At 30.1% G+C, this 19035-nt stretch overlaps 3 protein-coding genes across 3 annotated transcripts; 2 read left to right on the top strand and 1 right to left on the bottom strand.

Annotated features, from left to right (window-relative positions):
* Positions 1 to 49: 49 nt before the first annotated feature.
* On the top strand, positions 50 to 4288 carry LOC146527618 (organic cation transporter protein). The gene is made up of 8 exons (XM_085204854.1): positions 50 to 921; positions 1021 to 1100; positions 1425 to 1584; positions 1663 to 1989; positions 2069 to 2293; positions 2478 to 2695; positions 3283 to 3482; positions 3587 to 4288. The coding sequence occupies exons 1-8, from the start codon at positions 704 to 706 to the stop codon at positions 3764 to 3766; spliced, it is 1608 nt and encodes a 535-aa protein (XP_085060980.1). The 5' UTR covers positions 50 to 703; the 3' UTR covers positions 3767 to 4288.
* Positions 4289 to 4497: 209 nt separating this feature from the next.
* On the top strand, positions 4498 to 8259 carry LOC146527617 (BTB/POZ domain-containing adapter for CUL3-mediated RhoA degradation protein 3). The gene is made up of 3 exons (XM_085204856.1): positions 4498 to 4923; positions 5001 to 5260; positions 5571 to 8259. Exons 1-3 carry the CDS (start codon positions 4758 to 4760, stop codon positions 6021 to 6023), a joined length of 879 nt encoding a protein of 292 aa, XP_085060982.1. The 5' UTR covers positions 4498 to 4757; the 3' UTR covers positions 6024 to 8259.
* Positions 6652 to 9791, bottom strand: LOC146527616 (INO80 complex subunit B). Its single transcript, XM_085204855.1, has 3 exons — positions 9588 to 9791; positions 9161 to 9516; positions 6652 to 9079 (listed from the first exon to the last, which is right to left on the bottom strand). The coding sequence occupies exons 1-3, from the start codon at positions 9637 to 9639 to the stop codon at positions 8534 to 8536; spliced, it is 954 nt and encodes a 317-aa protein (XP_085060981.1). The 5' UTR covers positions 9640 to 9791; the 3' UTR covers positions 6652 to 8533.
* Between the last annotated feature and the right edge of the window lie 9244 nt (positions 9792 to 19035).

Here is a 19035-nt window from a genome sequence, read left to right as displayed (position 1 = left end):
AAGGTTCATTATATGCACCTAACCTGTGTGTCACACGCAAAATTAAATTTACTTACGAGAAGAGAGAAATCGATCGTAAACGTAAACGTGATATTGTTTTTCTATCTTTACACTTCGTAGCACGGTATACAGAAAGACCTTAATGTTAAGACACTGCGGCTTATTATATAATTACTTATAACAAATAAGCAATTTTATAAATTAAAGTAATCATTAAATCGTAACCGTATAATTGAAATCAGTATATTACTGTCTTTGCACTTATTGAAGGCTATAGACATATTTAATTTTTAAAAACAGTTAAAAGTAAAACAAATTACAATACAATACTTTTACCTGTTCATGGAGGCTCCCGTGAGAATTGGGGCGCTAAACATGGGTACCATATAGGTATCACCCGCGTTAACCATTATGGTAAATACGGAACTGGATCAAATGTGATCGTGATAGAAAAATAAATAAGTACCTGGTATTTATTTGAATACTTAAGGAAATAATATATCTTTGGTACTATCTTTCAAATCTATCTCATATTATTTATTTTCTACTTGATAAAGAAATCTAAAACAAATATAACGGTAGATATTTTGTTTCGAAAGGTTTTTATAAAAAGATAATTATTTTTAATTACCAGTATTTCATAATAAGTAATCAGAAGCAATACATGTTATGATTGTTTAACGGAATTTTTGTATTTTTCAATATGAGTGAAACTTATGATCGTGCATTGGCTGAAGTTGGAGACGATAATAAGTATCAAAAACGTTTTGATCTGATACACAATTCAGCTTTTATATTTTGCTGGATTATGGCGTATACGAATATAGTATTGGCTCTGGCCATTACACCGCATACATGTAAGCTTCAAGAAAATCCTGCAAACATTACTGAACAGGACTGGAAACTAATATATATTCCCAGGTACACTTAATTATATTGCATAAATTATGGTGTCTTACTCAAAAGCACTTAAGACAACACAATTTATGTGCTATGTAATAATTTTATTACTATATTCAGACATCCAGACGATAACGGAAAGGAAAAATTTGATGAATGTCATATATATAAAAATCCTTATGAAAATAATATTACAGAAGGTATGTATAGATATTTTGCACGTCACGTGCTTATTACTTACAGCATTATTTACGTTTATGTATCTATTGTAATTTATCTAAACTTAAAATACTTTTAAGACCAAGTCAAGAAAATGCTACTAGTATTGTCCAACACTTGAAAAATAACGGTATTTGCGTGAAGGAATATATGTATATATCGTCACAAAATTTAAGCAATTATAATTATGATTGCTTAAATTTTGTCAAGCACTTTCACGGCTGCTTCTATTTCAATTGACGAAATTAATGAAGATGTGAGCACTGTATTTCAAGCCATTTATAAAATGTATATTTTTGTTACAGCATGTGATGAATTTATTTTTGATAAAACTTGGTATGAACAAACAGCATCATCAGAATTTGGATGGGTTTGTGATAAAGAATTAAATGTAGCATATATATTTACATATAGTAGAATTGGAGAAATTATTGGATCTTTCTTTTTCGGATGGTTTGGTGACGTGTACGTCTTGAACTTTTTTAAATATATCATTTGACTATGTTTTTTTAAAATAATAATATTTATTGTCGCATTTAACAGATATGGACGACGCTTGACTTATTTTATTTCAGTTGCAATGCTCATAATTGGCCGGATTATTTCACTTTTAGCTGGAGATTCATATTTTATTTTCGTTGTTGGATGTTTAATTGCATGTCTCCCATCTTGGTCTGCACCACAAACCACTGCTATAATATCAACTGAAATATCCTCAACAAAACGACGTTTAAAACTCACTACTACAAGATTTAAATCAAGTAGTTTGGGACTTGTACTTTTAGGGCTAATTTATTGGTGGTTAAGGGATTGGAAAATAGTCTTCATTGTAACAACTGCTCCTTTAATATGCTTTTTAATACTATCCTGGTAAGTTTCCATGAAATAACTAAATAAAATCTCAGAGTTTATAATTTATTTTATGATGTTCTATAATTTATGTCTCCAGGAATGCCATTGAATCACCTAGGTGGTTATATACTCAAGGAAGGTTTCGAGACGCTACTAATATATTAAAATATATAGCCAAAGCAAATAATAAACAATTAAATGATAAAACGGAAACAGACTTAACTAGTTCAGTTTTAAATACTCAGCATCAAACTTTTGCATTTTTCTTACTATTCTCTGGAAAATGGCTCGCGTTGAATACATTTTGTCAGATGTTTATATGGTATGCATTTGAATTTTACTTTAGAATAATTACTCAATCTCTTCCTTATATAAAACCAACAAAAAGGGTAAAGAAATCATTTAAATTAACACAAAATTGAATGTATACTGAAATTTATTAGAGGTTAAATTAATGAGTTCTTCCTTGATACACGTATTCATATTAAAAATAATATACATTGCAGGTGTAGTACTAGCACGAGTTTTTCTTTACTTCTTATGAGTGCAGGTGAAAAATCTGATGGGAATCCATTTCTCGATTTTATGTTGCAAGCAATAGCAGAGTTGCCTGCTATTTACTTAGCCGGATGGCTTGCAGATAAAATTGGTCGGCGACGTACAGGTATTATAACATTCATTGTGCAGGGCACCATGTGGACATGTACTTCTCTTAGAGGCAACAGTAAGTTTTCCATTGTAGAACAAATTTAAAGAATTTAAATGACATATTATTATATACATATATATATTATTATACATATGTATAATGTATTTTAATACAATAAGGCGACGCTAAAAAAAGTGCATAGCAATTGATCTCGTTAATCTATAAGTATAATACAAATGTTATTAGGCGAAAAATTATTTTTTTTTAGTTTCACGCTGTACTCCACATTTAGCAGGGTAGGCAGAAACAATCTAGTATTAATTCGCCTCTATCTCCTAGTTTCCACCGAATATTCTAGACTTAGGGTGTTATGTTTACCGAATATTTACCCGAATATTTACCCGAATATTTACCCTGTTACCAGAGCGGAAAAAATATATTAATAAATAATAATTCATTCCCCCGAGTGAGAATCAAACCTACAACTATCGTGTTTACAGTCACACGTTTGTGCCACTGTGCCATGAAATATTATTCTTATTTAATTACTTATTTTTTCAGTTAGAAAGATTGTTCTGCTAATTGTTGAATAAACTAAACATGATAAGATAAAAATTAAGTATCCTTATTTGCCTCACTATTAATAATTAATACTACTGCAGGCTCGGGTGGCTTAATACGACAATGGTGGATGGGTAGCCTTTTCTCTGTTGTCGCAAGATTATCATCGAGTATGGCATACGTCATTATTAATTTATTTAACATAGAACTACATCCAACATGTCTCCGACAAACTGGAATGGCCGTAGGCAATGTTATATCCGGTGTGTCGATTGCCATAAGCCCATATATTTTGTACCTTGTAAGTAATAAAGTCCCAAAAAACTTTTTTTTTTTAATTTAATATATTTTTTGTGTCTTTTATGTTATTAATTTTAATTAAAAAATGATTAATTGTTATTTTAGGGGCGCCGAATTGATGGTCGTTTACCTGGTGTCATATTAACTGTACTGTCGATAGGCGCGGCGGCAGCAGTATATTTGCTACCAGAAACATTAAATGCAAAATTACCAGAAACTTTTGAAGAAGCCAAAGTATTTGGACGAAAACATAAAATACATGAATCAGTACAATTAATGTCTTAAAATGAAATAGATTTTGTTTTTTGTATATGAACTGGTAGATAGACAGTATTTTTAATTTTGAATTTATTTTAAAATCGATTCTTTTTCTTGCTAATTTCTTACTTATAGTGTACCCGTATTAGATAGGGATAGCTGTAGTGATAGCACTGATAGTGCATTGTGAAGGCGGGTTCAAATATATACGGATATTAATAATTAATAACAAAAACCCGACTGTATAAATTAAAAAAAAACAAACAACGGTTGGACGGTTTCCAAAGAGGTGTGAGTTCAAATCCCGCTACCTTAAAATTTTTATATGTTTTCAAAAAGTATTTTTCTTTCCTAAGTGTGGAATAATACTTTAAATTTGTAAAAAACAAGCTCAGTAGTTCATTAGAAATATGAAAATGGATCTCGTCTCCTTATTGTTAATCTAAATAATATTTTCAATACAAAATAAAAGAAAAATATAATTTTAAGGATTTTCGCAGATATTTTAAGTAATAATGAAATAAAATAAAATTAAGTAAGCATTTAGCCATTTTTATTATTATTCCCAAAGTGATTAAGCTGATAAGGTCCCATTCATGACAAGATTTTGGTAAAATATTATAAACACTTTAAAATTATGCAGAACTGTACGGTATAAAACTATAAGTGGTGCGATAATATAAAAAAACTTTGAGAATGAGACTATAGACTATACTTATATTTTATTTGAATCTGTATCGCTTCGCTAGTATAAACTATAGAGTATAGAATATAATGTTCCTCTTTGCTAATATCTATGTTGATTGCTGAATGCTGAGTAAATGTAAATTGGAAATTTTTATAAAGTACAGCAGTGGTGATTTGGTGAATATTTACGTCAATTAAAATTTTTTACTGTATTTATAAACACAATGACGAAATTTAATAGATAAATATTTGTCACGAAATATTTCTATCGTATCTACTTGCTCTAAAATAAAAAAAAATCCGTAGTACTGTCCGAAATTTGTGGAATAAAATGTCGGGCGATCACAAAACGTTGATAAAGGGCAGTCCATCACAATATGTAAAATTAAATGTGGGCGGCACATTGTTTTACACTACAATTGGTACGCTGACGAAAAGTGATAATATGTTAAGGACTATGTTCAGCGGTAGGATGGAGGTTCTTACAGATTCAGAGGGTATTTATTATTTTTTAGATGAAAATATTTAAGGTATAATTGAAATAAAAAAATAATCAAGTAAAATTTTCACATAGGTTGGATATTAATTGATCGATGTGGAAAGCATTTCGGGACTATTTTAAATTACCTGAGAGATGGCACTGTGGCTCTACCAGACAGTTACCGTGAAATTATGGAGTTATTGGCAGAAGCTAAATATTTTCTGATAGAGGAGTTAACAGATTCTTGCCAACAGGCTCTTAGTAAGAAGGAAAGAGAAGCTGAACCTATTTGCAGAGTACCTTTAATTACCTCTCACAAAGAAGAGCAACTTCTCATTATGTCAACTTCAAAGGTTGGTATGGTATGGTTCTGTATCTTATTTTTCAAGGTTCATTCAGAAAGATATTACACTATATTATAAAAGTTTCTGCTACATTGAATTCTGACATTCAACAGACAATGTCTCGAATTCAAATAGACAATGCAGTGTCTTGATTGTACAGCACGGCAGGCTGAGATCAGAAACTTATTCTGTTCTCAGCTTACTCTGCTGTATGTGGGATACAGTGTGAAGTTAAAAAAAAGAATAGACAATCTTTAATTTCATAAACAATTTAATATGTAACATTTTTGTTAATGTTAATAAACTGTTACCTTTACAGCCTGTGGTGAAGCTACTCATCAACAGACATAACAATAAATATTCTTACACAAGCACATCAGATGATAATTTGCTCAAAAACATTGAATTATTTGACAAGTTGTCACTACGATTCAGTGGGCGTGTCCTGTTTATAAAAGATGTTATAGGCTCTAATGAAATTTGCTGTTGGTCATTCTTTGGACACGGTAAGAAATGTGCAGAAGTTTGTTGCACATCTATTGTGTATGCAACTGATAAGAAACATACAAAAGTGGAATTTCCTGAAGCTAGAATCTATGAAGAAACATTGGGAATTTTGTTATATGAAAGTCGAAATGGCCCTGATCAAGATTTAATACAAGCCACATCATCACGAGGGGCAGTTGGGGGACTATCTTGTACAAGTGACGAGGAGGAGGAGCGTTCAGGCTTGGCCAGACTCAGATCAAATAAACAGAATAATCAATCTTAGCGGTTACAGTCTGGTTTGGCTCGCCTTAGGAGCTCCAAACGTACAAATGTTTGATACCAAGCCAAGTATTTTCTACCATTTTGTTGGTTTCCATGTTTCGGTATTTAAACTTGCCTGAACTATTGACTATTCTGTGAGTCCTTCCTTCATGTGAACTCATAAATTGGTGATAGACAAAGTGAAGCATTTATTTAGATAGTTTCTAACAAGGACAACCAAGTATGTGTATGGAATTAGTGTAATGATAAGAAATTACAAATATATGAATATATTTTCAACATTAACATTGTTACAGTTGATTTGAGTCCATACAATCAATATGATTATAATAATTTAGTAACACAAATTATTGATAACATTTTGTATCTCATAAGAAGTAATTTTTCTAATTATAAATATAAATTTAAGTATGTCTGTCTATGTAATAATAAAAGCAGATGTATTTAATTGTAATTTTTACAGTGTTGATTGTGAATGACATCAGTGCAGTGACATTGTATGACAAATGTTTATAAATTAACTCATTATTGATCTGTTAAAATTTGAATACAGATAATATTCTTGTTTTTTTTAAATAATACTCTTATTTCTTCTGTTTAAAGATCTTTATTCTCATTACGACAATGTCATTCTTATTTCTTACTAAAAGTATGTAAGATAAAACAAAATGACTATTAAAAAGTTTGGCACTCTTCCTAAAAAAGAGGATGGTAATAATGGAGATAAATAATATAATTCAACTTTATTATAATATACTTACATATAACATTCTATGTTTATCTCTAGGGAGTGTATTTTTGATGTATTATTTATATTAGGGCTTCCAATTTAAATGAATTACATTTTTTAATGATTGTTAAAAAACAATTATTGTTGATATTCTTTTTAAAACTTTATATGTAAATGGTAGATATATGTTTTTTTTGCGATTGTATGATGAGCTCAATAAAGTTTATTAAATGCAAGAAAAAAAATGCAATGTAGATAACCCCAACTAAATGTCGAACTTATCATTAACTCTCGTAGTATACATACTTTTTCTACCCACAATCCTAAGCTGGAGAGGAAGCCCTAATTTATATGTAATTAATGTATAAGAACTACCGAAATTTAAGGATGCATCCATATGTTGATTGTGGTTTTTTTTTGATCCAATATTGGTTTAGTCAAATATCATTAACAACAATGTTTTTATTCATACTTACACCAACAGCCAAGTTTCAGCCAAAACGTAGATCAAACAATGATCCACCTTAATTGGTATATGATCAGAACAAGATTGCAGCAACTATGATGTGAATCAACCTTAATACTTTAATCCATGCAAAAAAACAAATTTATTTATTCTCATAGCTCAAGTTATATGCCAAATTGATGTTAGTTAGAATTTTAGATGTAATTTCAATCTAAAAACAGTACAAGTTCATGTTTATAGCATGGTTTAGTTTTTAAATATTGAAAATTCTATAAAATATTAATATATGATAAAGATTACTGTAATAAAATTTATTCAAAAGTAATTTGTGTGTAGTATAAAACCCTAGAACAAATGAATCATGAAATTTGTCAAGTGCATGTTGTTTAAATGCAGATACTAAGCATAGTTTAAATTTTATGAAGTAAGTATATTTGTTTTGTGGAACTTCTTTTCCATTTCTTGAAGAAGATAATCTTTTTAAATAAATTAAAGTATTTTTTTTAAAAAGCATGCGGATGAATGCATTTATATTTGTATATATTTATTAATATATGGCTAGCATTTGTTTTTGGATATTATTACTTGTTTTGTTTTTCGTTTTTTTCTTGCAATCTTAGTCCTGATTTACATGGTTTAATTTTTAAATATTGAAAAATTTATGTTTGCAATATATGTTGTCATATAAATGATTTTGTGATGCCAATAGTTTAATAGGAAGCAGTCTAGTCTAATACTTGTTATTCCATTTCTTATTGTTATAAGAACTATAATAATTTGAGGCTATTGTTTAGTTATTTACATTTATATCATGTGAATAAATGTCTCACTTAAAATAATAATTTCTCTTATTTACTTTTATAAGAATGTAGATTAATTTCTTTAAAATATTGAATGCACAGTTAGAAATGGTATTCTGTATTGATAGTAATTAGCTTTCTTTGAATGTTTATATTTTGATATAATTAAAGATATGAATGTCTGTGTAAAATCACTTTATATTTAACTCTTATAAATATATGCTCACTGTTTAGCTGTCCATATACTTGGTTTTATTTCTACATTAGCCCCGATGTTTTCACTAGGTCTATCTTACTTTAAATCTTTTTTTAAATTGTAAAACATGGAAGTTAAAAAATATCGAACTAAAAATACTGTCTGCCCAATTTTCGAGACATTGGGCGGTGAGTAGCAGCATTCACCACCGCGCTTTGTCTACAAGAGCAAGGAAAAGAACTTGTATTTAAATATTCTTATTTAATATAAAAGTATATGTTTTAATTTTTTAAAGAATATACAAAAAAAATCAACTTAATTATGAAACATTTATCCCAATCAAATTTGTCTTATAACATTCTAGACTACAAATTGGTACACCAGTTTTTGAACAGTTATATTTTTTTATGTTATCACATCCATCTACACCACATTTAGTTGGCTTAGGAGCTTCTTTAGGAATTTGCTGCTCTATTGGATATGGTACACCTGGTGGCATAGAAAGAGTAACTTCATTGTTATTATTTTTATAAACTATCATAGGTTCTATTTTTCGTATTGGTTTCCCTTTATGTGCATTTTTAAGATTTTTTGATTCTTGTTTCTTCAAAAGTCGATCCATTGTTTTCTTTTTATCTTTTTCCCTTTTTTCATCAGCTAATTGTTTTCTTTTTTGAGATTTCAATGCTGCTTTTTGTATAGCCTCAGCAGTCATAACTTTTTCTTTATATCCAGAAGGTAATGCTAAGAGAACTTCTCTACCGGGGCTTGTTTCTTTGTCTGTACCTCTTTCATACATGGCCCTTTGTCTTGCAGTCATCATCTTGGGATCTTTTGGTTTTATTTTTTTGAGTTCTTCGTCGACCTTTAACAAAATAAAATAATATAAATACTAAATGATAACACCATAAATACAATTTATAAATACATTTTTCGCAAAACATACCTCTTCTAATTTTCCAGATTTTATTGCATCAAGCCATCTTTCCTCCTCACTCGAAGTTCCGCTGTCTCGACCTCTTGTTTTCTTTTTCTTTGCAGAAACTTTTGGCGGTGTGCTAGATGATGATCCGGGCATTGATTTGCGGGAGTCAGACGAGGACTTTATCGCTTGAGCCTTCAACATATCTGCTGCGGAAGTACCCGGGATATCCTTTTTAGTTTTCATTTTGTACGAAGATTTTTCTACACCATCTTCATAAGCAACGTCGATTGAAGTATCGCTGTCGTATTCATTGTCGATTTTTATTTTTTTGTGCTTTTTATGCTTGTGCCGCTTCTGTTTCTTTTGCGGCGATGCATCTGAAATATGCCGTATTCAAATTATCGATTTCTGTTTGCATTGTAAAAAATACATTCATTAAGATTATTACCAATGACAATTTCATCTTCACTAGTACTGGGTTCTCGTTGTCTTCGTACCATATCTTAACTATAGTATTTTAAAGAAATAATTAAATTTAAATTAATAAAAATTCGATGATTTTAATTTATATTTTACAATGTTACTTTTTATTTAAGATAAAATGTTGTTATTATTTCATATGTCATGTATATTTTCAGTATTGTTGTATACAGATAATATATATTACAGATCAAAAAATGTTAAAGATGTGGGTGCGAGGATAATAAAAAATGTAAAATTAGACAAATTGCAGTTTTTTTTAATAATTAAAAAAAAAAGAAATTACCAGGATTATATTTCTATTAGTTTTAGTAATTGTGGCTAAAGGTTTGAGTGAGGATTCATTCTAAAATGGTAAAATACATAAATAAATAATTAACGTAAATCTTTATACTGGCTAAATATTTCATTTTATTTATATTTGTTTTACTTTTTAAAGAAAAATTATAAGCATTATAGAAGCTATTAAAAATGTAAATATAAATTTTACTGGCAATATTATGTTTTAAAACAGCGCATTAAAATCTTAACTTATCGTGGGTAGTGGTACAGCGACTGACTGTCAACGAGATGGTCGTGAGTCATTACATTATTGCCATTTTCATTTCCATCAGGGTAGAAGAAGCAAGGTCCACGGCGTTGAATTCGTTAATTTTTCCTTTTCTTCTTGAACTTGCAATTCTGTAAAACATACCTCTACCCGTGTACCTTATTAACGACATTAAAATAAAATAAGTTAAATCACAAAGTAAATTTTATAATTATATTGCTATCTATAATTATTTACAATTTTTTACATATCATTAACGTGTATATAGTATTGTAATACTCTGCTAGTGCATATAGTATTATAATATTGTCAGTTTTAACTATAGTAAACTAAGTATTCTGTAAAATTGGATTGTTGAAAAATGAGCTTCGAAGAGTGAGTGCTCTCCTGTTGAACGATTTTAACTCATCTAGAGCTTTTGTGATAGATTGAAATGATGAATGGAACAAGTTTTATAAAACATTGTTTTTATTTTACATTATGATGTTTCTAGCTTTATTAAATTTGAAGTTATAATTATTTAAAAAGTAATTAGGATTTTTAAATATAAAACTGCGTGTCATACTACGATTTCACTTTTAAATTATAATTATAAATAATAAAAAATAACTAAAAATATAAATTTGTTATAGTCGATTCGGAGACTCCAATGGTGATAAGTATACTTATTATATCAGTTTGGATTCTTGGAGTCTAGGATAGCGGTCTGTAATCGATTTTTATTTAACATAACTTCTATCACTTTCTATTTGTTAATATTTGTTTAGCTTCACGCATCTCCAAGGTTGAGTAGGGGACGCAAAGATAATCAAGTGTTTACTGTTTACACGCTTCATTTTCCATTTGCTGTCCATTTTGATTTGATTGAATTGAAATTATTATTTACATTTATTTTAATATTTGAAAAAAAAAAGCGAAATAAATAAAGTTCTAAATTAATCCACATATAAATGTAAAAATCATCATCAAAAATAATAAATAATACAATGATTAAAATTAGTCGCTACAGAATTGCTAGGTAAAAATACTATTTAATTAATTGCTAAGGGTAGCTGAAGCGACAACAAGTTAGGGGTTGGGGAGTAAGTAATGAAATCATTATTCTGAACGCGTATGCTTGCAGTTGTGTGTTGAAATAACTAGTTTCGTCACAAAAGGTAGATAATGCACGACGCTGGCTAAGCGTATTGTGAAACAGGGTTTAAATTACACAATAATTCTTAGAAAAAGTAAATAATAACTTGTATTATAATCATATTCAATTTTTATTGATAGTTAGTGTGTGGGGGTCAAATGTTGAAACGGACTTATGGAATTTTTTTAACTAAAATGTTCCATAGGTACATGCTTTCCTTAATTAATTTCGAATTCGTTCAGCAAAATTTGTATTTTTTTATTGTATTACTAAAATTAATAATGTCGTTCTAAGAAAAAGCATCGTTTTTTTATAAAAAAAATAACTTAAGTAAGTACATACTTATATGTGTAGCATCTCTTTTTAACCTCATTATTGTTTTGGAATGGTTCGATTTTTTTGAGTTAGGCGTTAATGATGGCTGCAATTTTGAAATAAAGAAATAATTATCAAACTTTACTTTCATGTGTAGTTTTCAAGAATTTGAAATTTGAAAAATTCCTCGAGTGGGAATCGAACTCACAACCTGCCGCGTTAAAAGTTGCTTGCGTCTCTGCGCCACGATTGGCCTCAAAATAGTCCAATAATTAGTTAAAGCAAATGTTATAATGCATTAAAACTTATTGTTGAAAAGTTTACACTAAGTTAACGAAGCCCACGACAATCTTCAATTAGCGAGAGTTCTGTAGTTGTACGTTAGTTATAGTTAAATGAAATACTTGTGTTTGGATTAACTCTGTTTCTGGTTTAATTTAATTAAATTGTGACTTTTTAAAAATCTTTAATTATTATAAATTAAAAGCTAAGTTGACTCAATAATATGAAAAGGTGATAGTGGAAATATGACATGAAGCGATATTGTTGTCTATATAATACTTATTTGGGTTAATTTTAGACTCCTTCGGCCTTCCCTGCCTTGTGAGAAATCGCGTGAAGCTTACAAAAAACTTTGGTGAGAAAACATTCTCAATTATGACAATTGTTTTATATAAAATTCTTTTGTTTCATATTCACTGAAAATATACAAATGAAGTCAGAGTAAATGTAATAAGAAGATTGCACCACGTGGAGCAATGTTTAGAGACAAAGGCGCAACATGCATTTGCATTTGTTTAAATTAATTAACATTCTACACGGCTTTGTGTATTGATACTTTTATTTAACCTTTGGATTTTGTATTAGGTATACAGACTGCTGTACTAAATCCCACGGATTTAGCACAGCAGACAGAGGAAACCCATTCCCCACTTTCTGCCGAATTCTGGAGGCATTACGTGTTGAGTGGCAGAAGCAGAGCGAAGAAATGGAAAGTCGTGGTAATGGAACGTAGTGTCTTAACACTAGGTTCCCTCTGCCTACCCTGCTGTGTCCGGGATACAGTGTGAAGATATTTTTTTTTATAACAAAATATGCAAATTCTGAGAAAAAGATTTTGCTATTTACAATTCAATTAAATGACAGATTACAGGTCTCCTTGCTTGGTTTAGGTAATTATAACAGTGTAATGTAGGTCGGATAAGAAAATGTTGCTTAGCGAAAGCTGTTAGTCACGCAATAATAATTTTAACGTAGTTTCTTCTTTACTATAATTCCTTACTAATATTAACATATTCAAGATTCTTAAATATATTATTGTATACAAAATCGTCTCAAGGCCAGTAGCGGTACAAGAGTGCAGTAAATGCGATAGATTTTTTTTTCAGTAAGTTTCCTAGTTTCCTTCCGTGAAAGAAGTCTTGTGGCTTACCTCACTTTGACTCGTATACTTGCGCTGCCCCTTGGACTCTCATGTCGAGGGATATTAGCTCGCTGAGCGCCAGGGCAATATTCAGAAAAGTCGTCCTGTAAGAACCCTCTCTGAACGCTGTCCAGGCACTTGGGAGTACTAATTTTCTCCACCTCGGATGCCCACACTCCCAGGTTCGACCTCATAGAGATATAAAGTCGAACCTAGGCCCTATACAGGGGCAATCGCTGTTTTGGCGTGAATTGATTGACGTGCAAACTGGTGTCTCGTGGGGGTTGAATTGAACCAGGTTCCTTACCCCACAAGGAAACATTTCCACATATTTGTATTGGCACTGTTTTTTCTTAGTGCAGATGATTAGCATGCGGATGATGATAGGGCCAACTAAATCCAATATTATAGGTAATTTATACTAAAAATGGTAGTTTTGCTTATTATAATAATTGATTTAATAGTACTGTTTGAAAGTGCGCTCTTTCTCTATCCTAACTCAGGACCCACGAAAGAACCAATGCATTCACGTTTGAAGAAAAGCTTGTTTTATTACATTAAATATGAAATGAAGTGCAAAGCAGAAAATGTGTACTCAGTAGTGTACTCCAGTTAAGTGCTGTTCTTACTGTAGTCTTAATCTAGCTGAAGTCCCTTTTACGCGAGCGTTAGTTATTTTAAGAGGTCATTAAGTTATTTTCAACTAACAAATGTCGCGTGCAAGTAGAAAGTGTGCTTTTGATGAAATTTTTAATGAAATGAAAGCTAGCTTTAAAAATGTTATTTTGATCAAAAAAAATAATCTTATAAAAGTGCATTTTTTAAATATCTTGTTCCTGAATTGGCTTTAATTTTGTATAATACTAAAATGCATATAGATGTTATACCTACTTATTACGAGAAGTCAAATTTATAAACTATTACTTTTTTAAATTATAACGTAATATTGGATATTAATGGAAATATAAATAATAATATTAATATAAGGCACTGTTAACCCGTTACCGGCAACAATACGCCTTTCCACATTCGTTTCGTATCTTATGTCTCCAGTAAACATACTTCCCAGATATATCACTTCATTCACTTAACATAATCAATATATAACAATTTTCTTTTTTTAGACAACTTGGGAACCTAGTGTTACGACACTTCCTTTCCATTAAGATCATTGTGATTAAAACTCCATTTCTATTATGATTAAAACAATATTAATGAAAACATTCAAAAGTAACTGATTATATTTCTGAAGATTCCTTGCATCTGTATATTGGAATAATGAACTGACATAGCGATGCCGCTTGAACCAATAAGGGGTCCTCCCATACGTCATGCCAAATACTTGACCTGCTTTATTCCTTTACAAAGGATTGCATGCTTATTTGAATCTTCACGTAAGTTGTATAAAGTTTACACTTAATTAATTGAATTTACTTAATTAATTTAATTAACACTGAATTGCTAATTACTTCGATAGGCGTCGTGGACTTTCCGTTGTTTAACTGGAGCACAAATTTAACAAATATTAGTGCAGAGATATATCAGAAAATTTCAAGTTTTCTTATTTTGAAAAATAAATATAGAAATTATGTTTAATCTTTGCCACATTTACTCTAGACCCGTGGACCTACAGTTACGTAATTTGGTACGAGAATTTTAAGACCTTTTTAACATAAGTAAAGGAAAAGTCCGTAAAATGACAATTTATACATATTTCATATAAAAAAAATATTACCAACTTATATTTGCAGTTCATTCAATCATTGTATTAAGTGCATGCGCCCGCAAACTTAATTTTGCCAACTATTATAAGTTGTACTTCCCGTTGACTCGCACATGACCGGTTTTTTATTAACTGCACGTTATATCCGCCCTGTGGAAGGGTAGGCAAAGGGAACCTAGTGTTAATATCCCCTGTTACCACTTTCCCCTCAATTTTTGAAGCATTGCATGCTGTGATAGTGTGTATGAAATTTTCCCAGTCTGGTAAATAAAGCGATATTGAGTTCCATAACTCAACAAGGAAGGCAGAAAGCAAAAAACAAATATGGAAAATTAAAATTTTACATTTTCAACCTAAAATTTTCTCTATATACGATATATAATAAGTTTAGCTGAAAACAAAGGTCTCTCGCTCAATACACTGTTTTAAAAGAAAGGATATTATTACTTGCATTTATTATCTTTCTTACTTGTTTAGTTACTGTCTTTTCCTGCTACCTTAATAAGATTTTCATGTTTTGCTAAAAAGTTTTGTATTAACCGAGCCAATTTCCTGTATAATTGTTAACTCCAACATCTATTCCTACACATTTATTATGAGAATATTTAGGGTACATACATATAATTTAAAAATCCTATTATAAAACGATAATAAAAAGTCGTTTTATAGGAAGGATATTTTTGCAATATGGCAACAATAAGCCGTAAAAGTTTGCCTACGGATTATACGATGCTATAAAAGCCGATGCAAAACGTAGCCTACATACTGGATTTAAATTTAATAAAGCTTGTTTCAACCCAACAGACCCGATCGGCCTCGGCAATGCGTGAATTTAATTGCCTTTAAAATTATACGTTATTATTTAAATAATTATACGTTTATACAGAATGAACTGCGATTTGCAATCACGTTTAATATACATGTTGTATTCATACTATTTTGTTAATGTACCCCTCATATTGTGAGGCATAAATCATTAGAGCCCGTGGTGGCGCAGCGGCACAAGGGTTGTGGGTTCGATCCCCACTCGAGGAAGTGAAATATTTATTTACGTTTATATTTCCATTTCTTCGCTCTGGTGTTGAGGCAAAGCGCGGCGTTGAGCAACTCAACACGCAATGTCTCCAGAATTCAGCAGAAAGTGTCTTAACACTAGGTTTCCACTGCCTAACCTGCTGTGTGCGGGATACAGCGTGAAGCGGATTTTTTATAAATCGTTAATCGCCACAAATGATTTGTTATGGTACTTCAATATAAAATGTTTGAATGACGACGCTTCTAGTACGAACAATACTTTGCAGTATACCTATATTATTCTTAATCGTAAAATTAATTTTGAAAAGTTAATAAATAGAAATAAATATATCACTACGAAGACAACCTTGATAATATTTTATTCCTTAGGTATACAAAAATATTTGTTAAAACAATTGACAACAAACTTTTATCTTTGTAGCGGAAGTTAAATAATTTCAGCTAATGGATATTCCCGCCGTGTTTTTGACTGTTACGTGAGACAGTACTTTATGTCAGGCAATTTCTCAAATAAACACACTTCGTGACTCATTTCACTATCCATTATATCTTGGAGAAGGTTACCTTTGGAAGATGTAGCTGTAGATTGCAAAGTTTAAAATGATATATTGCGAATAATATTGCCATTTACTTCGCTCGCTTTTATTTAGGTACGCTATTTAGATAAGAATAAATGTTTTAAATTTATTATAATATGTATGCTAGAATAGAAATGAATTGAAACAATATGAAAGTTAGATTAGTTAAACATATGTTTTCATTGCAACTCTGTTTACATATATTACTGTTAAATATATAATACTAGCGGCCCGCTCGCGGCTTCGCCTGCGTGAACTACTTTATTATTAATTTCCGTCTCCATGAGTACCTACGTCCTATAAGTGATGTCCATGCAAAATTTGAGTCTAAAATTTGAGTCGCATTTGCAGTAACGAAGTTTCATACAAACTTTCAACCCCAAAAACAAACCCTTAGAAGTTGAATATTGCAAATTCCCATCTTAGCGAGCACCTACGTCTTATAAATAACTCCTATGCAAAATTTGAGATTCCTAGCAGATGTAGTTTCTGAGATTTCGTGATGAGTGAGTGACCTTTCAATTTTATATATATAGTTATATAAAATCGAAAGGTCACATACAGGTATATATATATATATATATATATATATAGATGACTTAAATTGTATTCTGAAATTATATTAAATAAAATATAGTTTAACCAAATTCAGCCAGAATATTTGTGAAAGAAGATAAAAATGAAATAAGTTTTATAAAAAGAATCATTATAAATTGAAATAAAAGTTATAATAAATTTACTGTGACTGTAACTTTGCACTTCGTAGCGACGGAAAAACTTTGTACTTCAGATTGTTTCTACATTTTATTATCAGATACTTGCTAATTGTAATAGATTATACAATAATTTATAATTTTTAAATGTTTTTGTCGTCAAATTCCAATATTACTTTTAGAATGGTTTCCTATAAAATAATCTATTATGTTGTTTTTATTGTATCTAATATTTCCTTGTAAAAATATTATTTTGCAGATTTTTTTATTCATGAAAACATTTAATGGGCTTTAGAACTTAATCAATAGAAAAAAAAACATATTTTACATAAGTTAACCATTGTACATCATCATACTGAGCCATATTATTCCCGATGAAGGTATAAAAATATTATTCATAAAAAATATCTTTTAGTCTTGCTGCCTAGTCTTTGTGACTAAGCAGCAAGCATGTCAACGCAGCTGTAGCTCCGCTGGTGTTAACGAGGTTGTGGGCGGTGGTGATCGCTTACCATCAGGAGAACTTAAGAAAATATGGACAAGCTAAAATGAAGTAACAAAAAACAAAAAAAGTAAGTAAAGAAAAGTAACTAAAGTTTTTCCATAAATAGAAAATTGAATTCACATTTTTCGTTGTCATTGTTTCTAACAATGTCCATCGAATTTTATCTACTTTTTAAAACAATAGCTAGGAACTCATTACAATTGGTGTTCATTAAATTTATTTATTCTTAAATGTGTAAAGTCAATGAAAATAAAAAAAAACTATTTAAATTATTCATAATTTATATTTCATACCATAACAGGTTTCATAATATTATTCAAATAATATAAGTGAAACATGGTTATTGCATTTTTGCAGAACAAATTCTATTATTACACAATCACGCAATGCCTTGGCCTTGTCTTTATTTATTGCAGTTAATATCACGAGAATTTGGAGGAGGAATTTTCCTTTGCATGAAACGTTTAATCATCCACGCTATTTTACTAAAACTTTTGTATTCTATTTCAAATTATTATCTGATAATTATAATATATGTATGATATATAATAATTTTTTTATTTGCTGTTTATTTCTACTATATACATTATATACCTATACTATATATACTCTATAGCTATATATACCTACGTAGCAGGGCAGGTAGAAAGAACCTATTGTTAAGACCTTCCGTATTCCACTTTCTAACATATTTAGTCAAATTACATAATGAGAATTGTTTAAACAAAATAAAACAACAATTGCCTGTACATACCAATAGAATTTTTCCAATTAAACTACAGATTTTAAGTTTATCTCTTTTTTTTATATAATTTATACATACATAGGTGTACTTATTATTTTTTATAATTTACTGTATACGACTGTATTTATAATTTAGATTGTCAATTATATTATTGACTATTGTCATAAATAAATATTAGTAGCTTCCGCAGGGATATAATCTTTTAGTAGGTGTAAACTAGTGATCATAAAAAGAAAGCTATCAAGAGAATTCTACTTTAGCGTACAGCTAGAAAACATAAAACGTTTAATTGTATGATGCTATTTTGAAATGTTAATATACCACCCATATGCTGAACTTAACTAGAAAAAAATTAAAATTATATTGGAAACAACGAAAACGTATATATTTATCGATTATGGCTGCCTTTTTCACTCAGCGCCATGTGCTGCCTGCTGCTGTATGTTTACATTATATAATGAAGAATGTATCTATGAAAGCGGAGTTCTTCAGTTCGTTTAGTCACTTCGCTCTGGTAATTAGATAACGTCGTTGAATTCCATCACTCAACACGCACTGTCCCGAAAATTCGGCGGAAAGTGGGAGACGGTGTGTATTTACACCTTGTTCCCTCTGCCTAAACTACTGTGTAAGTTACAGCGAAAAGCTAAAAAAAAGTAAAACAAAGGTTCTATATTTAGTAAATTTGAAATGT

Source organism: Heliconius melpomene, chromosome 20, assembly GCF_056956725.1.
Source record: "Heliconius melpomene rosina isolate 202511_hmr_F chromosome 20, ASM5695672v1, whole genome shotgun sequence".
In the NCBI taxonomy this organism is placed as follows: domain Eukaryota; kingdom Metazoa; phylum Arthropoda; class Insecta; order Lepidoptera; family Nymphalidae; genus Heliconius; species Heliconius melpomene.
This window is presented reverse-complemented; position numbering and strand designations above follow the sequence as displayed.